This window comes from Equus asinus, chromosome 8 (genome assembly GCF_041296235.1).
Source record: "Equus asinus isolate D_3611 breed Donkey chromosome 8, EquAss-T2T_v2, whole genome shotgun sequence".
Classification (NCBI taxonomy): Eukaryota; Metazoa; Chordata; class Mammalia; order Perissodactyla; family Equidae; genus Equus; species Equus asinus.
In genome coordinates, this window is record NC_091797.1 from 95,321,057 (window position 1) to 95,334,930 (window position 13,874).

At 59.4% G+C, this 13,874-nt stretch overlaps 3 gene segments (V, D, J or C); all 3 read left to right on the top strand.

The window, feature by feature from the left end:
* Window positions 1–4,923, top strand: part of LOC106848155 (immunoglobulin lambda variable 3-19-like) — a 168,917-nt gene extending 163,994 nt beyond the window's left edge. The window contains 1 exon segment of the V gene segment in view: window positions 4,437–4,923. Coding sequence covers window positions 4,437–4,444 — 8 coding nt within the window.
* A 1,057-nt stretch (window positions 4,924–5,980) lies between these two features.
* Window positions 5,981–8,271, top strand: LOC123287788 (immunoglobulin lambda constant 7-like). The segment is given in 3 exon segments: window positions 5,981–6,071; window positions 6,308–6,433; window positions 7,819–8,271. Coding segments are annotated over 3 exon segments (537 nt in total).
* A 1,377-nt stretch (window positions 8,272–9,648) lies between these two features.
* LOC106848161 (immunoglobulin lambda constant 6-like) lies at window positions 9,649–11,615 on the top strand (the record flags this gene model as incomplete). The annotated part of the segment is given in 2 exon segments: window positions 9,649–9,778; window positions 11,163–11,615. Coding segments are annotated over 2 exon segments (450 nt in total), but the record flags the coding sequence as incomplete, so codon positions are not given.
* Window positions 11,616–13,874: the final 2,259 nt, after the last annotated feature.

The following is a 13,874-nucleotide window of genomic DNA, read 5'->3' on the forward strand; positions in this document are numbered from 1 at the left end:
CTGTTTTTGCTTGTTTTCTGCATCTTGTCTTAGTCCCCACTCAGGCTTATCCAAGAGGCGAGCCTCAGGGGCCCTGGCCTCCTCCCTTTTCTACTGGGACACCCTGCTTGTCTCTGCTGCTCTGTTTCATCTCTGACCACAGACAGGAGACTGGCCCAGGGCCCCAACTGGCCCCAGAGAACGTTGGGGCCCTCAGAGTTATTCCTTTCCATCTCCTGTGGACCTGATGGCCTCTGGGGTCATTAGAGGCCCTCTTCTCAAGGGTAGCACTGAGGGGGTGACCACGTGGAGACTTTAGAAAGACCCCAAAATCTCAGGACTGAGGCTGAGAAGCAAATGTCAGAGGTAAAGGGAAGGTCCTCCAGCTGTGGGACTCAGTTCCAGGATCAGGAATGTGGCAGGGGTGAAGGGGCTCCCCCAGGCCGTGGTGGGGTTGCCATGGACAGAGCCCTGAGCTGCCTGGGACCCTGCTGGAGGGAGGACATAGTGGGGCTGAGATGCTGGCTGCCAGGAGGTAGGCTAAGGAGAACAGAAAGACAAGGCAGAAGGGACGGGGGACTCCTGGGTCTCTGCGGACACACTCCTCAGAAGCAGGAATTCCTGAGAGGATAGATAGGCAGATGGCTCAGCACAAAATTTCCCGACTGCCTGAGACCCAGGAAAGACCCTGGAACACTCTGGAGTGGAGAGAGACTCAAAGACAAGCAGACAGACTCTCCCTGAAGAGCAAAGGTCCTAATCATTTAGAGAGGCGCCATAGTGACAGATCCAGGTCAAAAGAGACCCTAAGGACCAAAGCCCAGAGAAGATACGTCAGGTCAGAAAGGTCTCAAGATTGACCCCACAGGGCATCAGGGAGCTCACATCATCCGTTCATAAGAGAGACAAACAGAGAGCTCCACACAGACCCCATCAACTGTCAGAAGGAAGCAGGGGCAAGAGGGAGAGGGTCAGAAGCCTGTGTGGGAGGCCAGGGCCCAGGGGCATCTCAGCACAGCTGATGGCAGGTGTCCAGGCTCAGGATTTCCCAGGATAGACAAACAGTTGTCTGAGGACACCCTGAACCTCTCTCCCTGACATGGACCCTCGGAAACACAGGGGTCCTGTCCTGGCCTGGAGAATCCACACCCACCTCACACACTGAGGTCAGAGGTTCTCACTGTGGACGCTGAGCCAGTGCTGCCCTGTCCTTGTCCCACCCTGCAGGTGGTCCCAAGTCTCCACTCTCGGTCACTCTCTTCCCGCCCTCCGCTGAGGAGCTCAGTGCCAGCAAGGCCACAGTGGTGTGTCTCATCAGTGACTTCTCCCCCAGCAGCTGGATGGTGAGCTGGAAGGGAAATGACGTCACCATCACCCAGGGCATCCAGACCACCAAGCCTTCGAAAGAGAGCAGCAACAATTACACTGCCAGCAGCTACCTGACGCTGACCCCTGCCCAGTGGAAATCATACAGCAGCATCAGCTGCCAGGTCTCATACGAAGGGCGCACCGTGGAGAAGAAAGTGTCCCCCTTAGAGTGTGCTTAGGTCCTTGACCCTCCCCCATCCTCAGGGATACGGAGCCACAGGACCTCAAGAGTGCCTTCCCTCCCACCCTGGTCATCCCTAGTCCTTTTCACTCTGCTCAATCAACTTTCAATAAAACGTCTCATTGTCAGTCAGAAATCATGCTCTCTGCTCATTTTCGTTGACACATTTTCTGTCCTAAATTCAATCACTCTCAAGGGCATGCAGAATCCTTTTGGTCTTTGGGAAAGCAAGATAGAGTAGGGAGTCTTGGTGCTTTCTTGAGGGATGATGTCACTGTTACTGAGACACCCCCAGAGAACATTCTAGCAAGGTAGATTGGGACCACTGCAGGAAAGGAAGCCTGCCCCACTCTCCCCAACCCCCACTTTTACTTCCTACTCTCGTGGGGATCTTGTCTATCTCTGATTGTCCGACTACCACTCTCTTTGGTTCCCATGGCCTCCTGGAGGATGTCTGAGCTCCCTTCCCTGGAATCTTCAAAGATCTCATTCTAGATGGGGTTCCTCCTCAAGGGTCCCTTTCTCCATTAGATGAAGGTCCCCACCAGTTCCATGTGTCTTTTGTTCACTGCCCACACAGGCAGTTACACGTCTTCACAGCCTAGAGCATCCTCCCTTCCTCAGGTGCCTGCCCTCCTCCTGCCTCCCATGGGCACTGCCCTGTGCCCCCTCCCTAAACCCTCCCTGTCACTCTCAACACAGGACCCACACACCCTGAACCCTGCTCACATTCTCACACTCTGTCTGTTGTCTCCTCCTCCCACATGAGTCAGAGGGGTGCCAGCTGTCTTCAGGACTCCTGAGACAATACCACCTCTGCTCTCTCTAATCCCTGATAGGCCAGGCCACCCCTGACCCACAGAGCTAAAAGCCTGGGATGAGTGTTTGATGGGACTCCTGAATTGAAAGTAAGGAACCAGATTCTAGGATTAAGCCATGGGTGTATCTGTGAACTGACTCATCCTCGTAGGACCTACAAATGAGGTTGACACCAGATAAATAAAAGGTCTAGAAGCCAACACTTACGAAGAAACAGAGTCATGGGACACACAGACAGATTAGATACACACGCAAACAAACACACATGTAACACCTATTGCAAACGAGGCGATGTTGGGCACATCTCTAGTCCTCGGTGGCTTCCAGAATCCTACCAGGGCTCACCTCTGTAATGCGCACAGGCTGACTCATCCCTGTGAAGTACACAGACTTGCTCATTCCTGGCACTATGACCTTCCCCAAACAAGCCGAGGCAGGGACACACAGCTCCTCTCAGGAATGGAGGTTGCCATGGATATGAGGAGACCGTACACATTCCCGCCTGACCTGGCAAGACTGGGCATGGATGGCACCACACACCCAACGTGGGACAGTTGCAGGTGGGGAGGGGGCCCCCCCTCCCACCCTCCCATCTGGTGACCAGCCCCCATGACAAGGAGGCTGGACTCTGGGCCTCCCGTGCAGCTGCAGGGGGCCTGGGGAAGTGGGTGCTAGGAGCTTTTTGTTCGAGGCTGCATCACTGTGTGCTGTATTCGGCGGAGGCACCCACCTGACCATCGCAGGTGAGTCTCCCCCTCTCCCTCCTCTCCGGTGTTGGCAGCGAACTCGGGCTGGACTTTTCTGTCCTTTCTGTCCTGACTGGGGCTGGGGTCTCGACCCCTTTGGATGACTCCACCTTCACCCTTTGCTCTGGCCACTCACCCCGTCTACACTGTTCCCTCTCGTCGGACACTTTGTCTCCCAGGAGGGCTCCATCCCACTGACACTTCCTGCCCCTGCTCCTCCTCCCTGAGACCCCGGCCTCACTCTCGGGGCCTGTTCTCCTCTGGACCCTCCATGTTCTGCTCCCTCGCGGTCTCTGGCCCCGGGGGCCTGGGCACAGGGGGCTCTGGCTGGGCCACGGGAGCCACGGGATGTGGGAAGGATGCTCGGAAAGGCTCAGCGGTCTTGGCTTCGGCCTTCTCTGGGATCTGTCGGGGCCAGCGAGGGGCGAGGGAGGGGAGCCCTCAGTCTCAGGGCTTGGAGAGAAGGAGGAGGAGGCTGGATGGATGAGGGGCACAGGATGGAGGGAGCATCTCCTCTGACGAGGGGGCCCCAGGGAGCGGGCTCCCTCCACCTGCTCCAGGACAGGCGGGATGCCCCGGACAAGACAGGGGTCGGGACACTCAGGTCCAAAGGAGAGATATCAGAGCAGACAGCCGGGCTGGGGACTCCTCAGAGGGACACCTGACGGGGACAGGCCCTGCCAGGCAGACACAGGACCAAGGAGAGACAAATTCCCCACTAGAACCTCACAGGTCAGGGAGGTCCTTCAGAACAGACGCAGCCCCAGCCTCACACAGAACAGCCACCTCCCACGGAAACCCCGCATCTCCTGGGGGCCCTGCAATCCAGCCCCGGGGCCGACACCCCCTCCACGCCCCGCAGCCCTAGGCCGCTCTCTGTGGGGAGAGGGTGGCGGCTGCAACGACGCTCTCACGGGGACTCTGGGCAAGAATCCCCTCCGTGAAAGGAGGGAGAGCCACAACCCAGGACACACAGACATCCTGTAGGAGGACACTGGGGACGGGGCCCTGGGGGCAGACCTCACACAGACAGATGCACAGGACAGAAAGATTGCCAAAGGAAACAGGACACCTCAAGGCTGATGGCAGCCAGCGCCAGGGGAGCAGAGGGTGGGATGGTGGCTTAGGAGGCATGTGAACCTGAGGGAGATGTGGCGGCCTGATGGGAGCCCAGGACGGCCTAGACTCAGGCCCTGAGGTTCTGCCAACAGGAGGTGAGTGGCCCCACCCATCACCGACCTGACCTCAGGGAACAAGGGCCAGCCTGAGGCCCAGACCCTGGCCTTCAGGGACTGGTAGCCCACATCGAGGCTAAGGTCAGGACCTCCCGTCATGGACCCCAGACCTCTGACCTCCTGCCCCTCTCCCATCCTGCAGGTGGTCCCCCGTCTGCACCCTCGGTCTCTCTCTTCCCGCCCTCCTCTGAGGAGCTCAGCGCCAACAAGGCCACAGTGGTGTGTCTCATCAGTGACTTCTCCCCCAGCGACTTGACGGTGAGCTGGAAGGTAAATGGCGCTGTCACCACCGACGGCGTCCAGACCACCAGGCCCTCGAAACAGAGCAACGGCAAGTACGCGGCCAGCAGCTACCTGACGCGGACCTCCGCACAGTGGAAATCGTACAGCAGTGTCAGCTGCCAGGTCACGCACCAAGGGAAAACCGTGGAGAAGAAACTGTCCCCCTCAGAGTGTCCTTAGGTCCCCGAGTCGCCCACACCCTCAGGGACCTGCTGTCACGGGACCCCTAAGGGGGTCGACCCTTCCCACTCCGACACCTCCTTCTCCCTCCGCCCAAATCCTTCTCAATAAAACATCCTCCTTCTCAATCAGACATCGTGCTCTGCTCCTTGCTGCTTGTTCACTGCGTTCTGCTCATTTCACTCACCCTCAAAGGTGAACCAGTTCCTTTGTGCTGGAAGGCTGCAGGGGGCATTCCTGATGGTTTCTGGTGGGATGTTTTCACGGTCACCCAGAAGGCCCCAGGGAACATGCTAGCACAGGGGAGTCTGGCCACGGCAGGAAAGCACGCCTGCCCGCCCTGGCCAGCCGCCACCGTGCTTCCTACCCCCGTGGGGACCATGTTGACCTGGGCTTGGCCTGGCCACAGGCTCGTCGCTTCCCACAGCCTCCCGAGCCTCGCCTCAGCTCCTGCCCTAAAAGCTTCAGCCTTCTCCTTAAGGATGCCGTTCCTCCTCAAGAGCCCCTTTGTCCCTTAGAGGAAGGCCCCCCACCCCAATTCCATGGGTCCTTTGGTCCAGCCCTCATCCTGGCAATTCCCTGTCCTCACAGTCTACACCGCGTCCCCTTCCTCAGGGCCATCCTCATTTTCCGGCCTCCCCAGGGAGACTGCCCTGTGCCCACTCCCCCAGACCATCCCTGTCACAATCTCTACAGGACCCTCGCTCCCTGGTACCCGCTCACTCACTCCCACACTCCTCCTGGGGTCTCCTCCTTCCTCGTGTGTCACTCATGTCCCAGAGCTGTGTGCCACAGGCCAGCTCTGCTCTCTCGAACTTCTCAGAGGCCAGCTCAACAATAACCCACAAGCACTCAGGGCCTGTGTCCATGGCTGTTCCATGGGCCTCTTCAATTCGAACTCAAGAATCAATAGCCAGATTCGAGGATTCAGCCAGGGGTATGTCTGTGCAGTGACTCCTGTTCCTGGGAGCTCTGAACTGGGTCTGAGACCAAACAGACTCCAGGCCTAGGAGGCAGCACGGAATGCGGGATCAGAGTTACCAGAGAGACAGACACACTAGACACACACACACTCACAAACACACGCTCATAGGAGCTGGCTAACAAAACCAGCATGAACACACACACACACACACACTCACTCACACACACACACACACACACGCACACCACCTCTTGCAAACGTGGCCATGTTGGGCACGTCTCTAGGCCTCGGTGGCTTCCAGAATCCTCCCAAGAGCTCAGCTCTGCAGAGTGCACAGGCGCCACCATCCCTGGGAGGTACACGGCCTTTCTCACTCCTGCCACTATGACCTTCCCGAAACAAGCCGAGCCAGTGACACACAGCTCCTCTCAGGAATGGAGGGTTCCTGGGATACGAGGAGACTCTCCCACGTTCCTGCCTGACCCGGCATGACTGGGCATGGATGGCACCCCACCCCCGACGGGGGACAGTTGCAGGTGGGGAGGGGGCCCAACTCCCACCCTCCCATCAGGCGACCAGCCCCCATGACAAGGAGGCTGGACTCTGGGCCTCCCGTGCAGCTGCAGGGGGCCTGGGGAAGTGGGTGCTAGGAGCTTTTTGTTCGAGGCTGTGTCACTGTGTGGTGCATTCGGCGGAGGCACCCACCTGACCATCGCAGGTGAGTCTCCCCCTCTCCCTCCTCTCCGGTGTTGGCAGCGAACTCGGGCTGGACTTTTCTGTCCTTTCTGTCCTGACTGGGGCTGGGGTCTCGACCCCTTTGGATGACTCCACCTTCACCCTTTGCTCTGGCCACTCCACCCCGTCTAGGCTGTTCCCTCTCGTCGGACACTTTGTCTCCCAGGAGGGCTCCATCCCACTGACCCCTTCCTGCCCCTGCTCCTCCTCCTCCCTGAGACCCCGGCCTCACTCTCAGGGCCTGTTCTCCTCTGGACCTTCCATGTTCTGCTCCCTCGCGGTCTCTGGCCCCGGGGGCCTGGGCACAGGGGGCTCTGGCTGGGCCACGGGAGCCACGGGATGTGGGAAGGATGCTCGGAAAGGCTCAGCGGTCTTGGCTTCGGCCTTCTCTGGGATCTGTCGGGGCCAGCGAGGGGCGAGGGAGGGGAGCCCTCAGTCTCAGGGCTTGGAGAGAAGGAGGAGGAGGCTGGATGGATGAGGGGCACAGGATGGAGGGAGCATCTCCTCTGACGAGGGGGCCCCAGGGAGCGGGCTCCCTCCACCTGCTCCAGGACAGGCGGGATGCCCCGGACAAGACAGGGGTCGGGACACTCAGGTCCAAAGGAGAGATATCAGAGCAGACAGCCGGGCTGGGGACTCCTCAGAGGGACACCTGACGGGGACAGGCCCTGCCAGGCAGACACAGGACCAAGGAGAGACAAATTCCCCACTAGAACCTCACAGGTCAGGGAGGTCCTTCAGAACAGACGCAGCCCCAGCCTCACACAGAACAGCCACCTCCCACGGAAACCCCGCATCTCCTGGGGGCCCTGCAATCCAGCCCCGGGGCCGACACCCCCTCCATGCCCCGCAGCCCTAGGCCGCTCTCTGTGGGGAGAGGGTGGCGGCTGCAACGACGCTCTCACGGGGACTCTGGGCAAGAATCCCCTCCGTGAAAGGAGGGAGAGCCACAACCCAGGACACACAGACATCCTGTAGGAGGACACTGGGGACGGGGCCCTGGGGGCAGACCTCACACAGACAGATGCACAGGACAGAAAGATTGCCAAAGGAAACAGGACACCTCAAGGCTGATGGCAGCCAGCGCCAGGGGAGCAGAGGGTGGGATGGTGGCTTAGGAGGCATGTGAACCTGAGGGAGATGTGGCGGCCTGATGGGAGCCCAGGACGGCCTAGACTCAGGCCCTGAGGTTCTGCCAACAGGAGGTGAGTGGCCCCACCCATCACCGACCTGACCTCAGGGAACAAGGGCCAGCCTGAGGCCCAGACCCTGGCCTTCAGGGACTGGTAGCCCACATCGAGGCTAAGGTCAGGACCTCCCGTCATGGACCCCAGACCTCTGACCTCCTGCCCCTCTCCCATCCTGCAGGTGGTCCCCCGTCTGCACCCTCGGTCTCTCTCTTCCCGCCCTCCTCTGAGGAGCTCAGCGCCAACAAGGCCACAGTGGTGTGTCTCATCAGTGACTTCTCCCCCAGCGACTTGACGGTGAGCTGGAAGGTAAATGGCGCTGTCACCACCGACGGCGTCCAGACCACCAGGCCCTCGAAACAGAGCAACGGCAAGTACGCGGCCAGCAGCTACCTGACGCGGACCTCCGCACAGTGGAAATCGTACAGCAGTGTCAGCTGCCAGGTCACGCACCAAGGGAAAACCGTGGAGAAGAAACTGTCCCCCTCAGAGTGTCCTTAGGTCCCCGAGTCGCCCACACCCTCAGGGACCTGCTGTCACGGGACCCCTAAGGGGGTCGACCCTTCCCACTCCGACACCTCCTTCTCCCTCCGCCCAAATCCTTCTCAATAAAACATCCTCCTTCTCAATCAGACATCGTGCTCTGCTCCTTGCTGCTTGTTCACTGCGTTCTGCTCATTTCACTCACCCTCAAAGGTGAACCAGTTCCTTTGTGCTGGAAGGCTGCAGGGGGCATTCCTGATGGTTTCTGGTGGGATGTTTTCACGGTCACCCAGAAGGCCCCAGGGATCATGCTAGCACAGGGGAGTCTGGCCACGGCAGGAAAGCACGCCTGCCCGCCCTGGCCAGCCGCCACCGTGCTTCCTACCCCCGTGGGGACCATGTTGACCTGGGCTTGGCCTGGCCACAGGCTCGTCGCTTCCCACAGCCTCCCGAGCCTCGCCTCAGCTCCTGCCCTAAAAGCTTCAGCCTTCTCCTTAAGGATGCCGTTCCTCCTCAAGAGCCCCTTTGTCCCTTAGAGGAAGGCCCCCCACCCCAATTCCATGGGTCCTTTGGTCCAGCCCTCATCCTGGCAATTCCCTGTCCTCACAGTCTACACCGCGTCCCCTTCCTCAGGGCCATCCTCATTTTCCGGCCTCCCCAGGGAGACTGCCCTGTGCCCACTCCCCCAGACCATCCCTGTCACAATCTCTACAGGACCCTCGCTCCCTGGTACCCGCTCACTCACTCCCACACTCCTCCTGGGGTCTCCTCCTTCCTCGTGTGTCACTCATGTCCCAGAGCTGTGTGCCACAGGCCAGCTCTGCTCTCTCGAACTTCTCAGAGGCCAGCTCAACAATAACCCACAAGCACTCAGGGCCTGTGTCCATGGCTGTTCCATGGGCCTCTTCAATTCGAACTCAAGAATCAATAGCCAGATTTGAGGATTCAGCCAGGGGTATGTCTGTGCAGTGACTCCTGTTCCTGGGAGCTCTGAACTGGGTCTGAGACTAAACAGACTCCAGGCCTAGGAGGCAGCACGGAATGCGGGATCAGAGTTACCAGAGAGACAGACACACTAGACACACACACACTCACAAACACACGCTCATAGGAGCTGGCTAACAAAACCAGCATGAACACACACACACACACACACTCACTCACACACACACACACACACGCACACCACCTCTTGCAAACGTGGCCATGTTGGGCACGTCTCTAGGCCTCGGTGGCTTCCAGAATCCTCCCAAGAGCTCAGCTTTGCAGAGTGCACAGGCGCCACCATCCCTGGGAGGTACACGGCCTTTCTCACTCCTGCCACTATGACCTTCCCGAAACAAGCCGAGCCAGTGACACACAGCTCCTCTCAGGAATGGAGGGTTCCTGGGATATGAGGAGACTCTCCCACGTTCCTGCCTGACCCGGCACGACTGGGCATGGATGTCACCCCACCTCCGACGGGGGACAGTTGCAGGTGGGGAGGGGCCCAACTCCCACCCTCCCATCAGGCGACCAGCCCCCATGACAAGGAGGCTGGACTCTGGGCCTCCCGTGCAGCTGCAGGGGGCCTGGGGAAGTGGGTGCCAGGAGCTTTTTGTTCGAGGCTGTGTCACTGTGTGGTGTATTCGGCGGAGGCACCCACCTGACCATCGCAGGTGAGTCTCCCCCTCTCCCTCCTCTCCGGTGTTGGCAGCGAACTCGGGCTGGACTTTTCTGTCCTTTCTGTCCTGACTGGGGCTGGGGTCTTGACCCCTTTGGATGACTCCACCTTCACCCTTTGCTCTGGCCACTCCACCCTGTCTAGGCTGTTCCCTCTCATCGGACACTTTGTCTGCAGGAGGGCTCCATCCCACTGACCCCTTCCTGCCCCTGCTCCTCCTCCTCCCTGAGACCCCGGCCTCACTCTCAGGGCCTGTTCTCCTCTGGACCCTCCATGTTCTGCTCCCTTGCGGTCTCTGGCCCCGGGGGCCTGGGCACAGGGGGCTCTGGCTGGGCCACGGGAGCCACGGGATGTGGGAAGGATGCTCGGAAAGGCTCAGCGGTCTTGGCTTCGGCCTTCTCTGGGATCTGTCGGGGCCAGCGAGGGGCGAGGGAGGGCAGCCCTCAGTCTCAGGGCTTGGAGAGAAGGAGGAGGAGGCTGGATGGATGAGGGGCACAGGATGGAGGGAGCATCTCCTCTGACGAGGGGGCCCCAGGGAGCGGGCTCCCTCCACCTGCTCCAGGACAGGCGGGATGCCCCGGACGAGACAGGGGTCGGGACACTCAGGTCCAAAGGAGAGATATCAGAGCAGACAGCCGGGCTGGGGACTCCTCAGAGGGACACCTGACGGGGACAGGCCCTGCCAGGCAGACACAGGACCAAGGAGAGACAAATTCCCCACTAGAACCTCACAGGTCAGGGAGGCCCTTCAGAACAGACACAGCCCCAGCCTCACACAGAACAGCCACCTCCCACGGAAACCCCGCATCTCCTGGGGGCCCTGCAATCCAGCCCCGGGGCCGACACCCCCTCCACGCCCCGCAGCCCTAGGCGGCTCTCTGTGGGGAGAGGGTGGCGGCTGCAACGATGCTCTCACGGGGACTCTGGGCAAGAATCCCCTCCGTGAAAGGAGGGAGAGCCACGACCCAGGACACACAGACATCCTGTAGGAGGACACCGGGGACGGGGCCCTGGGAGCAGACCTCACACAGACAGATGCACAGGACAGAAAGATTGCCAAAGGAAACAGGACACCTCAAGGCTGATGGCAGCCAGCGCCAGGGGAGCAGAGGGTGGGATGGTGGCTTAGGAGGCATGTGAACCTGAGGGAGATGTGGCGGCCTGATGGGAGCCCAGAACGGCCTAGACTCAGGCCCTGAGGTTCTCCCAACAGGAGGTGAGTGGCCCCACCCATCACCGACCTGACCTCAGGGAACAAGGGCCAGCCTGAGGCCCAGACCCTGGCCTTCAGGGACTGGTAGCCCACATCGTGGCTGAGGTCAGGACCTCCCGTCATGGACCCCAGACCTCTGACCTCCTGCCCCTCTCCCATCCTGCAGGTGGTCCCACGTCTGCACCCTTGGTCTCTCTCTTCCCGCCCTCCTCTGAGGAGCTCAGCGCCAACAAGGCCACAGTGGTGTGTCTCATCAGTGACTTCTCCCCCAGCGGCTTTGAGGTGATCTGGAAGGTAAATGACGCTGTCACCACCGACGGCGTCCAGACCACCAGGTCCTCGAAACAGAGCAACGGCAAGTACGCGGCCAGCAGCTACCTGACGCGGACTTCCGCACAGTGGAAATCGTACAGCAGCGTCAGCTGCCAGGTCAAGCACCAAGGGAAAACCGTGGAGAAGAAACTGTCCCCCTCAGAGTGTCCTTAGGTCCCCGAGTCGCCCACACCCTCAGGGACCTGCTGTCACGGGACCCCTAAGGGGGTCGACCCTTCCCACTCCGACACCTCCTTCTCCCTCCGCCCAAATCCTTCTCAATAAAACATCCTCCTTCTCAATCAGACATCGTGCTCTGCTCCTTGCTGCTTGTTCACTGCGTTCTGCTCATTTCACTCACCCTCAAAGGTGAACCAGTTCCTTTGTTCTGGAAGGCTGGAGGGGGCATTCCTGATGGTTTCTGGTGGGATGTTTTCACGGTCACCCAGAAGCCCCCAGGGAACATGCTAGCACAGGGGAGTCTGGCCACGGCAGGAAAGCACGCCTGCCCACCCTGGCCAGCCGCCACCATGCTTCCTACCCTCGTGGGGACCATGTCGACCTGGGCTTGGCCGGGCCATAGGCTCATCGCTTCCCACAGCCTCCTGAGCCTCGCCTCAGCTCCTGCCCTAAAAGCTTCAGCCTTCTCCTTAAGGATGCTGTTCCTCCTCAAGAGCCCCTTTGTCCCTTAGAGGAAGGCCCCCCACCCCAATTCCATGGGTCCTTTGGTCCAGCCCTCATCCTGGCAATTCCCTGTCCTCACAGCCTACACCGTGTCCCCTTCCTCAGGGCCATCCTCATTTTCCAGCCTCCCCAGGGACACTGCCCTGTGCCCCCCTCCCCCAGACCATCCCTGTCACAATCTCTACAGGACCCTCGCTCCCTGGACCCTGTTCACACGCTCCCACACCCCTCCTGGGGTCTCCCCCTCCTCGTGTGTCACTCATGTCCCAGCTGTAATTAAGGACCGTGTGCCACAGGCCAGCTCTGCTCTCTCGAACTTCTCAGAGGCCAGCTCAACATTAACCCACAAGCACTCAGGGCCTGTGTCCATGGGTGTTTGATGCGCCTCTTCAGTTCAGTGTTGGGAACCTGAGTCTAGGATTAAGCCATGGGCTTATCTGTGAACTGATTCATCTGCTTAGGAACTGTAGTAGGATCTGAGACCAGATAGACTACAGGTGTAGAAGCTAACGTTGAATCGTGGATCAGAGTCATTACATAGACAGACACCCTAGACAGACACACACTCACGGGAACTCACTAGTATAAACTGGCATTCACACGCACAACACACACACACACATACACACACACATGCACCACCTATTGCAAACGTAGCCATGTTGGGCACGACTCTAGGACTCAGTGGCTTCCAGAAGCCTCCAATGGAATCAAGTCTGCAGAGGACATAGACTTCCTCATCCCTTTTGTACACGGCTTTTCTCACTCCTGCCCCTATGACCTTCCCCAAACAAGCCGAGCCAGGGACACACAGCTCCTCTCAGGAATGGAGGGTTCCTGGGATATGATGGGACTCTCCCACATTCCCTCCTGACCCGGCACAACTGGGCATGGATGGCACCTCACCCCCGATTGGGTACAGTTGCAGGTAGGGAGGGGGCCCCCCTCCCACCCTCCTATCAGGCGACCAGCCCCCATGACAAGGAGGCTGGACTCTGGGCCTCCCGTGCAGCTGCAGGGGGGCCTGAGGGGTGGGTGACAGGAGGTTTGTGCTCGAGGCTGTGTCACTGTGTGCTGTGTTCAGCGGAGGCACCCACCTTATGCTCCAAGGTGAGTCTCCCTCTCTCCTTCCTCTTTGGGGTCTGCACTGAAATCGAGGGCTTTTTTCTTCCTTTGTTTCCTGACTTGGGTTGAGGTAGGACTCTCTGGGCCTGTAACCCTCATTCTTTTAGAATGTCCCTTCACTTTAGCCTTTCACTCTTCTCTGACCCCTGGAGCGGACATCATGAGACAATCCCCGTGACCCCTTCCTGCTCTCTCCTTTTGACCCTGAGCTCTCTCTTCAGAGGAGCTCCTTCTCTGGACTCTGGGGCTGAAGTCATCTTCATTTTCCCTGGAGGGGTAGTTCCACTCTTGCCCATTATGCCCAGAGAATATTCCAGAACAGGAGATTAGGGTAGCAGAGCCCAGGATAACCACCCTACACACTTTCCCTATATTCACTATTCTTTTGTGGACCATGTCCACCTCCAGCCATCCTGGGGCCCACTCATGGTCTCCAGGATGACGTCTGAGCTCCTCCTCGGAATCATGGGTCCTCACAGTCTGGTAATGTGGGACAAGAATCCCCCTCCTTGAAAGGGAGGAGAGCCTGAAACCAATATGGATGGACATCCTGTATGAAGACACGGGGGAGACGGATCTGGAGGGAGATCTTCAGGCAGACAGATGCCCCAGGACAGACAGATTCCCCAAGGAAAGATGAGACCTCAAGGCTGATGCCAGCCAGCGCCAAGGGAGCAGAGCGTGGGAGGAGGAATTATGAGGACGTGTGAGCCTGAAGAGACAGAGGCCAAAGAGAGCACCCAAACTCCCCAGGTTA